Raw genomic sequence first — 13,180 nt, 5'->3', positions numbered from 1 at the left:
TTTTTTTGAGACGGAGTCTCGCTCTGTCGCCCAGGCTGGAGTGCGGTGGCGCGATCTCGGCTCACTGCAAGCTCCACCTCCCGGGTTCACGCCATTCTCCCGCCTCAGCCTCCGAGTAGCTGGGACTACAGGCGCCCGCCACCACGCCCGGCTAGTTTTTTGTATTTTTAGTAGAGACGGGGTTTCACCATGTTAGCCAGGATGGTCTCCATCTCCTGACCTCGTGATCCACCCGCCTCGGCCTCCCAAAGTGCTGGGATTACAGGCTTGAGCCACCGCGCCCGGCCAATTAGCTCCATTTTATGGAGAGAAAATTGAGACTCAGGGAGAGAAAATTGAGACTCAGAGAGAGAGATTGAGAACATTGCTTAAGTTCACACAGCCAGCAAAGTTATAGCCTGTAATAACTGACTCCAAATCTTGGGTTCCAGACTGTCAGAGTTTCTACATACCTTGAAGACAACTGGAAAAAATTTAAATTGTGCACCATTTTCTAGATGAGGATAGTCCTTAGGAAATCTCCAAGGACTTGCTCAAGGCCATTCATCTAGTAAGTGGTAGAATGGGACATGAACTCGTGACTGTCTGACATCAAAGCCTAAGCTCTTAGACATGGTGCTGGATTTCCAATTATGATTATTAATACATCCATCACTGTCTCAAAGATGTACGGAGGATATGATCAGAAGCGAATTCAGATTTATACCCAGTAAACTACCTAATTTAGGATTATAGGGAACAACGTTCAGTGGTCTTAAATTCTGAAGTATATCTGCTAACCAGGAGGCAGGTGGAACTCTGGTTTTATTCTAGCACCCAGCACAATGTATAAGAAAGATGTCCACTTAAATGTTAAATGTTTTAACCAGCATTGTGCAATTTGGAGGATATCATGCTTAGTGAAATGAACCAGGCACAGAAGGAAAAAATACTATATGATTTTACTTATATGTGGAATCCAAAAGAGTCAAACTCATAGAAGTAGAGAGTAAAATGATGGTTGCCAGAGGCTGGAAGTAGGTGAGAAGCAGGGAATGGGAGATGTTTGTCAAACGGCACAAAGTCTGTTAGATGGAAGAAATAAATTTTGAGATCTATTGCATAGCAGGGTGAGTGAGTCAGTAACAATGTATATTTCAAAATAACTAAGGTAATACATTTCAAATTTCTCACCACAAAAAAATGATAAGTGAAGTGACAGATGTGTTAATTTAGCCTGATTTAATTATTCCACATTGTATACATATATCAAAACATCACATTGTATCTCATAAATGTATACAATTATGATTTATCAATTAAAAATAATAGTAATAAAAATCAGCATACTGCAATTGCTTGAACATAGATGCAAATACCAAACACCAAGTGCGCACCATATTAGAATTTATTATAATACAAACAAGTCCAAACACAATATATAATCTAATTAAGAAAATATGAACATTTGCTTTTTTTCTATGGTAACTTTCTATTCCATTCTTTGAACTGGAATAGCCAACATTAGAGTCTTTTATTCACGTCTGGTAGGCTCCCCATGTTGAACCAGGAGGTACCAACTGTGCAAAGTGATCTTTTCCAATAGCAGGGTGTTCGCAACACACAAGTTCATGCCCACTCCGGTCTGTCTTTTATGGTTTGTCTGTCATTCCCCTCATTTCCTTCCCCATGAGACATTTCAGCCATCAAGTTGTTCAATAAAAAGACACAGCATGGTGGTGCGTATCATCATTGCAATGTCCAACCGAGGACACAAATCATGTAGCAAGAGAGAAGCTAGTTAACCGTCTTTGAAAGAGGCACCACAAAAACCCAGGATAAGGCAATTGCTTTAGTGCCACCAGCAGCAGCCGTTTACATGACAGGCTTCAAAATTCAAGGCTTTATTGTTAAAACTGGCTTGAAAGAAAAGGCTTACAGGTTTTTAAAGTTTTAAAGTCAAAAAAACCCATTGCATGATGTCCAAAATTATTACTATAAATAATAATAAATTAAAAGTCCTTAGATAATTTGAAATAAAATTTAAGAGATATGTATCAACCTAACCCAATGGGCATTCATTTGCATTTTAAGCAGAAGACAGCAATTCACTAGAGTGCCTTCGAGAATTGGACCTCTTTTAAATATCATTTAGCAAAATATAAAACATATTCAGAGGAAAAGAGATCACAATACTACGTGGTAGAGCCTCTCTCGTCAAGAGAAGTAATAAATTAAAGTGTCAGAGGAAAATGTTCCCAATGCACACCCAGTTTCTACACATCAACAATTAATTGTTACATACAATTAAAAACATGGAGCAGAGAGCATGGAGAGTCACATACATAAATTTCATTTTATGTACGTTCTCAAAAAGGAATTGCTTAACCTTTGTAGATATTGCACTTTGACTCATTCATGTATAGCTCAGACTAGCATTTTTCAGAGCTAGGTGTTTAAAAAATAAATAAATAAATATATTTATATATATCTATATATATTCAGTATAGGTAGCCTTTGGTCAATGTCCATTCATGAGGGGGCGTGGTGGAATTGCATCATACACACATTTAATGAACACATGTCCAATTACACGTGCTTGGCAAAAAAGAGACAGAGAGAAATGCAATTTAAGGGAGGTGAGAGAATCTGCTTACCATTCCACTCAATGAGCATACGCCCTGGGGAGCGTGGGAGATGGGAGATCTGTCCCTCAGTCAGACGACTTCCATGAACTTCTTTCAGTGGAAGCATCTTGATGCACCAGGGTGGTCCTAATGTTCTCAGATACATTAGAATCACACAATATGGTCCCTAAATGAGAGCCAATTTTGCCTTGTTATCAACCAGATAAACAACAACTTGTTCCAGTGCTAGAGAAAAACTTAGCTGTGTTAGGTTTTGAAAGCAATGGAATATAATCTCCAACATGGCTGTTTTTTGAGGATCTTTTGCAAAGGTAACTTTGGCTCTGTAAGGTTTTATCTTTTGCACTGACTTTAGAATCTAATCCTTGGCTCTGATGAGATTCTATTGCAATCCTTTAAAAGGGGTAAGAATTAGGATCATCAGGACTAATATAACCTAAGTTTATATTGAACTAGTATTGACAGCATTGGCTGAAGTTTAGGGTCTGTGTTGCCATGGGGCCTTTTCTTACCCCATTCATTTATTGAAAATTCCCTTAAAAAAGATAGACATGTCTTTCAACTTAGGGACAAAATGCAGTAAAAATCCAGCCTGAGGAACTAAATATTTCAGGTGGACTTCTGCTGTTTGTTTGGTCACCAAAAATATCATGTAATTTCAAAGTCATTTTGGCAGATTTATTCCAAAACAGGGATGAATTTGAATACTGGGAGTCAGAGAGAAGATAAAAAAAAAAAAAAAAAAAGAAAAGAAAAGCTAAATAAGAGGAATATAATCGTGTGTGTGTGCGTGTGTGTGTGTGTGTGGTGCACACATAAGTAGCAATTTCCAGGGATGCCCCTATTTATTACATCCTAGAAGTGTTCTTGCCTTGGACAGGCAAGGGTAGAATAAATAAACACACTTATATTTTATCATTTTACAAAGGATCTGGGTTAAATAGCTTTACCAAGAACTGGCACCACCCTTTTAAGCCATGTGCGTCAAAGGGCAGACTAGGCGTCAGCATGGGCACCTTTTGTGTCTGTGTTTGTGGCGAAATGGCAATGCCAGCTGGGCTGTGAGGCAGAGCTGAGAACACCTCCTCTCATACCCGCAGAGCTGCAGTTCCTGACCCTTGAATATTAAATTCAGTTCGGAAGTCACTTCAAATAAAACAATTTGGTGAGGGCCTCAGCAAGCAAGGAGGCAGGGTTGGCAACTCGACAGGCTTGAGCTTCTCTAGGAAGCTTGAGTGATACCATAGCAAGAAGCAATTTTGAGTAACGGGATTGTATGCAGCTGACACAGGAATGGGTTGAAACAATGGCAAGTGTGGGCTTATTTTTTTGTTTTTCTGGGCTCAAGAATTCCTCCTTTCCCCCTGCGCACCAGGCAGGGTCTTTGTTTTGGAGGAGATAGAGAAAATCTATACATAATGATAAATAGAAAACTGCCTCTTAGACCCCAGGTTTGAGGTCACAGCTATGTGGGTTTGGAGATTTCCTGAAGCAGCTCTGGCCAGAGTTTGGGTGGGATCCAATACTCTTCTATTCCCACAGTGTCATTCTGAAGCTAGGAGTGCCAGGGCCACTTCAAGACCACAACCCTCTCTAGGACAAAGGGCACCTTGAAAAAAATCCTGAAACGGTCATTATTGTTAGCTCCTGGGAACAGCACAGGGAAGTGATGAATGACCTCAGCTCTTGGAAGAAGAGTGCAGGCTCAGCTATGTGCTACTGGGGTTTGGTAAGTCACATAAATGAAGGGTTCCCAGTGACTGTGGATGGTACCAGCGCAAAATCACAGACTATTTCTCTACTTTGTGTCCTAACTGGTCACAGGATGATGACACAAGCTCCAATGGCATCTTCAAACTGGTAGGAACTTTCGCTGTCAATGCGAATCTGTGGAAATAAATGCATAAGTAAAAACAAGCTTTATGCTCTCCTTTCTTCTCTTCCATCTCTTCTCATCTACCAGTCTGAGAATTGCCCAGTCTGCCAGAGACAGGAAATCGGATTAGCACTCTTAAGGAGAGCTGCTCAGCCGTAGGATGGGACACCTTCCCATCTGGAAATGGATTAGACAGAGGCAGTAGTTGCCACACCTAGGGAATCACGGGGATACTTTTATAGGTTTTCCATTTTTGTCATACTGGTACACCAGCATCTTGATGCAGTGTGAGTTTGCCGGTGAGATCCAGGGGCTACTTGTTATGGAAAAGTTATGATTGGTGTAGAACTGTACAGGTTGCTTCTGGCACTTGAAGAAGGCCTTGAGCGTGGCGGCTGCCATGGTGCGGAACCGCTTGCTGATGAAGCAATAGAGGAAGAAGTTGATGGCTGTGTTCAGAAGGGCTAGCATGTTGGCAATGTCGGACATGATGTGCACCAGCCAGCGGTTCTGGATGGGCGCCCCATAGAGGTGGTAAAGAATCATGATGATGCGGGGGGCCCAAAGTGTGGCAAAGATGGAGGTAATGGTGAACAAGATGGCAGTGGTCTTCCCCGTGGAGTAGCCACGGAGACGAAAATTGCTCTTCCTCCTGAGCTTGTACACAATGATTGAGTTCAAGATGAAGAAGATGGAGCAGGGCACCAGGTAGACGGTGAAGCAGTGGATCCAGATGAGGACGTGATGCACAGAGGTGCTGATGTAGTCTTCAGTCCAGATGTTGGGCCACCAGTAATAGGGGATGCTGGTCAGGAAGCAGGTGATGTAAACACTTACAATGACTTTCCGGGTGCGTGCTGGGTATGAGACCGTGTGGTACTTGAGTGGGTGGCAGACAGCGATATACCTGTCAATGGTCAATGGAACAGTAATCCATATGGAGGTGTGGATGGATGAGAATTCCAGCACTTCTATGATCTTGTCGGGGACTTGAGGCATCTGCATGTTCAAGATGAAATCTTCCAACAGGAAGTCCACAAACACTATGAAAAAGAGGACCAAGATGTCGGCAGCAGCGAGTGCCAAGAGATAGTTGTAGGAGGATTTCTGCCTTCTTGCCACCAGCTGGGAGAGGATGATCACTGTCAAGATATTTGCTGTGGAGAGAAGAAAAACTGGTTTAGCTCTGAAGCAAAGATGACTTCATTGGCTCCTATTGGGGCCCTAGGCATATGTTTATTGTTCACTCCCATGGAAGTCAAAGTGATTGAATCAATGCTTTTGAGGGACAACCTCGGCATTACAAATAGCACCTCATACAAACACGTGGATACTATTTTAAAGTTGTGCTTATATTCTAACACAACCATGAGAGGAGGTGCCCCCATTCCCCTCATCTTAGAAATGAAAGTGGGGCTCTGAGAGCCTCACACAGCCATGAGAGGAGGTGCCGCCATTCTCCTCACACAGCCATGAGTGGTGTTGCCACCATTTTCCTCACACAACAATGGGAGGTGGTGCCACCATTCCCTTCACACGACTGTGAGAGGTGGTGCTGCCATTATCCTCATCTTAGGAATGAAGCTGGGGCTCTGAGAGACTCACACAACCATGAGAGGTGGTGTTGCCATTCTCCTCACACAACCATGAGAGGTGGAGTCGCCATTCTCCTCACACAACCATGAGAGGTGATGCCAGAGTTCTCTTTACACAACCGTGAGAGGTGAAGCCGCCATTATCCTCATCTTAGGAATGAAACTGGGGCTCTGAGAGTTTAAGCAACTTGCTTAGAACCACACAGTTGATAATTCATGGTAATAGGATCTCCTGATCCCACATCTCATGCTCTTTCTTGTGTTCAGTTGCATGAAGAATTTGGGGCTGAGGTGGCATTTCTTGCTATATGTGTTCGGGAAACAGACTGGACCATATAACCTCTTAAGAACCTCTTCAGAGCTTGGATTTTAGGATCTTTCCTTTTTAAGTAGATTTAAAATTGGAGGTGCAGAGAAGATTGTGACCTTCAGATTAATTTAAAAATAAATTGCATTTATTTTTGGAATAGGTAATCTACATATACATACATAATCAAAAATAATAACAAGGAAAAGTACATTTTCCTTCTACTCGTGTTCTCCAATCATCAAAATTCCCCTCCCTCAGGGAAACTACAGTTAATAAATAATCTATGCTTATATATGTCCATACAATGTGCATGTATCAGGTTGGTGCAAAAGTAACGGGCAAAACCGCAATTACTTTTGCAAACCTCATATATAGTTTTTGCACGAACAGCAGCAATGTATTATTTTTTGTGGGGTCATATTTGTTTTGAAAATACATCTATATAGTTTCTGATCAGTTTTTTTTAAAAAGTCTCCCTGAATTAAGCATGTTTAGAAAGTCATTAGGGACTCACTCCAAAATGATATTCCAATGAATAATATCTAGAAGTCATTCTACACATTTATTTTCATTCATTCTCACAATCAACCCTGAAATTTGAACACCGATAATGCTATTTTGCAAGCTAAGTTCTCAGAAAGCTTATATTCCTTGTCTGAAGTCCAATGGCAGAGCTAGAATCCAGATCTTTCTCTCAGTCTCTCTCTGTCTCTCTTCCTTTCTTGGTAGCCGTTTAAAATGTTATACAATGGTTCCCATGTAAAAATGTCTTATAATAAACACACCTGCAAAACCTGGTGTACTCATCACTCAGATTTAACAAATTTTAACATTTTGCCATTTGTACTTCAGCTTTCTTTAAAGAAAGAAATGACACTATAGATACAGTCGAAGTCTCCTCTGAAGAAGCTCTGTTCTCATTCTTTTCCATCTTCTTTCTCTAGATGCAACCACCATGCTGCAGGCTGTGTGCAGTGACCAGTGCCACGTCTACATAGTCTTTCTTTCTTTCTTTTTTAGATACAGGGTCTTGCTATGTTGCCCAGATTGGAGTGCAGTGGCTATTCACAGGTGCAATCATGGTGCTTTACAGCTTTGAACTCCAGGGCTCAAGTGACTCTCGCACCTTAACCTCCTAAGTAGCTGGGACTACAGGTGCACATCACTGTGCCCAGCCTTTTGCTTTCTTTTATACTGAAACTGCCATTCTATACACTGATTTTGTCATTCAACATTGTATTTCTGAGACCCATTTTTGTTGCTACATGAAGATCTAGTTCACCCATTTGAATGCCTACATAGCATTCTGCTGTAGGAACTTACTGATTTATTTATTTATTTATAATTTATTATATTAAATATGTTCATTCTTTTAAATTGGTTCCAGGATTTTGCTGTTATAAACCAAAGTTAATGTCTTGACATGACTTTCCATGAGAAGTACTTATATATGAAAGTTTATCTGGGGGAATGTATACATGGAAGTGTATTTATTATGTGTCAGAGTATGTGCCTCCTCATCTTTAACAGATACTGATGAATTGCTTTGTAAAATTTTACTAATTTAGATTCCCAACAGCAGAATATGAGAATTCTAGTTGCTCCATATCCTCTCAGTATTACCAGTTTTTTTTTTTTTTTTTAAAGTCTATGCTGTTCTCATTCTTGTCCAAAGCACTTTGAAACAACATTTTGAAGTGGTAGAGAGTTAAGATACTGATTATATTAATTAGCCAGGATTCAAACCCAGGACCAACATCCATGCTCAAAATCAATCTGCAGTATTGGTACTTATTCCCAGTGGGGTGGGGGTACCATGAAGATATGCTATACTGCACACAATGTAGAGAAAAATGGTGAATATGTCCTATTTAAGTCACTGCTTAAGAAAAAATACCCACTAAAGCAAAGGTCCTTATATTTGTAAACTTGATATTTCAAAACTGCATTCATGCATTATGTACCTATTCTGAGCTGTGTCCTGGAAGGGGATGGTGAACAAAATAGACATGGTCTGTTTAGCCTGCATGGAGCTTAGATTCTGTTAGGCAAGAAGAACATCAGCTGAAGAACCATGGAAGAAAATGCATTAACTGCAAGCTCTAGTGAATGCTATGAAGGAATGTCTTGGAGTAGGAATCAGAAAAATCTTTACTGAGATTTGGAAGACCAGGAAGAGGTTAAAAGGCAGAAAGCTTGGAAGGAGCAAGTGTTTCAAGCAAAGGAAACAGCAAGTGCAAAGGTTCCGAGGGGGAGAAATATGAAGAGTTTGGTTTATTAAGACAAAGAATATTTATATTGAATTCTGCTTGCTTTGTAAGCATTCTTGCATTTTATAGCTCTCTTTTATTAAACAGCCTTGCTGTGTTCTGTTGAAAAGCATTTCAAAATGTTTTATTCATCCAGAAATTTTTCCAAAAAGTATTTAGCATCTACTTTCTGTGGGCAAATGCCTGTACATAGGCCTAAGGTGGATATACATTAGGTACTCTGGTGGATACCCGTAAAGTCTCTACTCAGAGAGTGGAGAAACATCATATAAGTGGTAAGTATTAAAGAGATAAGTGAGAACACAGTATACAGGAGCTGCTGGTGAATAGATAAAGAAAGGACAAAAGCTTTGGTGAAGGGTTCTGATTAAAGGCTTGGCTTGCAATCCCTGCTCCTCTGACCTAATCATATATAGTCAGAGCTTCATGGAACCCAAGCTGTAAAGAGGTTGAGGTCTAAAGGTCTATTGTATCAAGGGTATGGGAATCCAGTTGCTAAGAGTGTGGGATCTGGGGCTGGGCTGCCTGGGTATTATTACCACCTTGTCTTTAGACAAGTTTATTCAATATTTCTGTGCCTCAGTTCCCTTCTTTATGAAATGGAATGTATTAGTCTGTTCTTACACTGCCAATAAAGACATTTCCAAGACTGGATAATTTGCAAAGGAAAGGGGTTTAATTGACTCACAGTTCCACCTGGCTGGGGAGGCTTCATAATCATGGCAGAAGGCTCATGAGGAGCAAAGTCACGTCTGACATGGTGGCCAGCAAGAGCTTGTGCAGGGGAACTCCCCATTATAAAACCATCAGATCTCATGAGACTTATTCACTATCATGAGAACAGCATGGCAAAGACACAGCCCCATGATTCAACTACCTCCCACTGGGTCCCTTCTATGATACATGGGGATTATGGGAGCTACATTTCAAGATGAGATTTGGGTGGGAACACAGTCAAACCATATCATGGGGTTAATAAGACTATCCACCTCATAGGATTGTTCTGAGGGTTAAGTGAGATAATTTCAGTAAAGTGGTTAAAACAGTGTCTGGCATGTGGGAAGTGCTTAATGGATGGTAGCTATTGCCTGAGAGTCCATTCATGCAGCAAATATCAACTGGGCATTGACTATGCCAGGCATTGGATGAGGCATTGGAGATACAGGTATTAACAAAGTGGACAGATTCCCTTTTGCCATGGAGTTTATAGTACAATGAGGGAGACAGACAATAAATAAACACACACACAAATGCACAACAGAATGTCAGATGTGATACTAGGAAGAATAACACCAAGGGATGAGACAGATTCATGGGGTAGTAACTTTTAGATTAAAAGCAACATTTCAGTCCAATCAAGGATGAAGAGAAGGGAGGCGAGATGCTGTGGCTCATGCCTGTAATCCTAGCACTTTGGGAGGCCGAGGGTGGTGGATCGCTTGAGGTCAGGAGTTCCAGACCAGCCTGGCCAACATGGTGAAACCCCATCTCTACTAAAAATACAAAAATTAGCCAGATGCGGTGGTGGGTGCCTATAATCGCAGCTACTCGGGAGGCTGAGGCAGGAGAATCACTTGGATTAGGGAGGCGGAGGTTACAGTGAGCCGAGATCGCACCACTGCACTCCAGCCTGGATTACAGAGTGACATTCTGTCTCAAAAAAAAAAAAAAAAAAAAAAAGAAAAGGAAAAAAGAAGGGATCTAGGGATCTGTCATACAAATACTTGTGGGAAAAAGATTCTAGGCAGTGGGATTGGCAAGTGCAACAGCCTTGTGGTGAGAATCAGCTTGTTATATTCATAGAACAGAGAGACATGAGAATGATTTCCCATTTTAGAGATGAGGAAACCAAGGCTGGCATTTTTAGATAATTTGCTCAAAGTCACAAACAGAACAAGTAAGGGAGGCAGAGAAAAATGAAAATGGAGACCCCAGCTCTGTCTGACTTTCTGGCTTATTAGATTCTGCTTTGTTTATTTTTGGTCATAGAAAAGGGTTCTCAACAGAAATAATGCGATTCCTGTTCCTTAGGTTGCCCCTGACTTAGAAAAGTGCCATAATTTCTTGCAACCTCTTTTTTTCTTTTTGTTGAGACTGAGTTTTGCTCTTGTCTGCCAGGCTAGAGTGCAGTGATGCGATCTCAGCTCACTGCAACCTCCGCCTCCCAGGTTCAAGCGATTCTCCTGCCTCAGCCTCCCGAGTAGCTGGGATTAGAGGCACGTGCCACCATGCCCAGCTAATTTTTTTTTTTTTTTTTTTTTAAGTAGAGATGGGGTTTCACCATGTTGGCCAGGCTGGTCTTGAACTCTTGACCCCACGTGATCCACCGGCCTCAGCCTCCCAAAGTGCTGTACTTACAGGCGTGAGTCATCATGCTCAGCCACAACCTCTTTTTTCCGCCCCCATCCATTAAACAATGCCTGCTTTCCCTTTCACATCCCTGCTTCCCAAGGAGGCAGGATGTATAAATGGCAGGGTGTCCCCAGAAAAAGTGCTATATATATATAATCTATATATATATATTCTATATATATGTAAAAGTGCTATATATATATATATTTTTTTTTTCTATGAAAAGTGACTCTCCCACTTTTTCTTCTTCCCCAGCTGAACCCTGTTTGAAGTGTGGTGCTAAAAATTCTCCATATTGAAGCTCTTTAAAAGTATTCCAGCCCCATCTAATTAATGCTTTAAGTCAGGCAAGTCATCAACTCCAAGTGAAATTGCTAGGTATTCATATTTGACATTTCCTTAAGTTTCTAGTGATTGCCTCTCTTGAGAAACTAACCCGCAGACAGTGAGTTTCCCATTTCTTTTGTACAGGTAGATTTTCCCCCAAGGCAACATCAAGAACATGTAGGAGATCTTTGGGGTGGGAGAAAGAAGTGTGAGCTGAGGAGACCCAGAGGGGAATGGTGCGGTGCCTGTGTATTGATTTTCTGAAAAAGAAATGAAAAGGTAGAGTCTTCAACTCTTAAAAGCTTGACATTTGCTGTAACTCTCCATATTTAAAAATTCTTTCATTTCTACAGTGGCACATTTTCCCCAAAGGGAAAGAGTGGTGTTGACAGGGTCTGTGTGTATTTATAAGGGGTGAGTAAATGAAGAAACCGAAGTTCTCACTGCCTGAAATTCCATTTCTGAGCTTTCCTGTCAAACTGAGCCAGTGATTCCATTGTTGAGGAAACCCAACCAATCCCATCCAAGCAAGCCCCGCTGAACTTCACCACCAAAATGTCAATGCTTCTAAAAAGCAAATCCTTTCTGTCAATGGTGTCGTTGGACAGGTTTAAGTTCCTGGATAATAAAAAGCCCATGTTTTGTGACTGCAAAGCTTCTTGGTTATATTCTTGAGGGAATTCATTTCCCGTATTTTGCAGCTTACTGTGCTCAAGCTTGGGAGGATTGGGGGAGTGGCTGAGAGAACAACGCAGGTTTTGTCGTCAGACCACACCACTGAATTGTCTGCTGGCCCAGAGGGAAAGGGTCAAGGTCTTCTAGAGGTATTTTCTGTGTCTATGATGACTAAGGGGTCTCTGCAGGTTCCTTGGAAGAAGCAGCTCAACTGGGAGTTCTGAGTTTATATCTTTTAGTTCTGCTACATTGCCTTTTTCTTGTCTTTAAAAACTATTTTTTCAATTACAAAAGTAATATGCGCCTGTCAAAAATTAAACATTATATCAGTGTCTAATAATAATAGTAATAGAATTTGGCTACTTTTATTGTGTATCCACTGTGCTCAGGGCACTTCTAAGCATCTTACATACAATATCTCACTTAATCTTCACAACTACCTTGTGTAGTGTAGTGGGTACCATGATTTAAAAGCCCTGAGGTTCAGAGAGGTTAAGTAACTTGTTTGAGATCACACAGCTAGGTGGTGAGCCAGGACATTAAACCAAACTACATTAGAAATTAGAAGGGGAAAGTCTGTCAAAACCCCATCTTGCATGGATAATGTGTCAGCTAGCCTCATAGGCGGACCCTTGTGTACCATGCCCCCGGTAGACATTCCTCTATGTAGTCTCCATGCCTTGAGTTGGAGCTGGCACTGTAATTTACTTTTGACCAATACATTATGTCAGGACTGATACTGCGTGACTTCTGAGGCTAGGTCATAAGTGGGTCTTTTGAACACATGCTCTCGCTATGCTCCTTCTTGGAACCCAGTTGCCTTTCTGTGAGAGGCACATGCCACTTAGGCCATGTGTAGGGCCTCTGGTTGAAAGCCTCAGTAAAGCTCATGGCCAATATTGAGCATCCACTGTCATCCATGGGAATGAGCCATCATAGATATCCAGCTCAATAAAGTTCCCAAGTGAGTATAGTCCCACTGCTCACTGGCTGCAAATGCATGAGAGGCCAGAAGCAAGAACCACCCAGCAGAGCCCAGTCAGCCCAGGAACCATGACAAATAATCATAAATTGTTGCTTCTAGCCTCTTAAGTTTTGGGGTTTGCCATGCTGCAATAGATAACCAGAAGTTTGTTGGACGCTTGGTG

At 41.3% G+C, this 13,180-nt stretch overlaps 1 protein-coding gene across 2 annotated transcripts in view; it reads right to left on the bottom strand.

Annotated features, from left to right (window-relative positions):
- Window positions 1–4,475: 4,475 nt before the first annotated feature.
- GPR139 (G protein-coupled receptor 139) overlaps window positions 4,476–13,180 on the bottom strand; it is a 42,165-nt gene continuing 33,460 nt past the window's right edge. For both annotated transcript variants that reach the window (XM_025371198.1, XM_025371201.1), the window contains one exon: window positions 4,476–5,660. In XM_025371198.1, coding sequence (XP_025226983.1) covers window positions 4,726–5,660 — 935 coding nt within the window. In that variant the 3' untranslated portion in view covers window positions 4,476–4,725. The remainder of the gene's footprint in view (window positions 5,661–13,180) is intronic.

The sequence above is a fragment of the Theropithecus gelada genome, chromosome 20 (genome assembly GCF_003255815.1).
Source record: "Theropithecus gelada isolate Dixy chromosome 20, Tgel_1.0, whole genome shotgun sequence".
NCBI classification, from domain to species: domain Eukaryota; kingdom Metazoa; phylum Chordata; class Mammalia; order Primates; family Cercopithecidae; genus Theropithecus; species Theropithecus gelada.
Note: the sequence above shows the minus strand (reverse complement) of the source record. Positions and strands in the feature narration are given on the sequence as shown.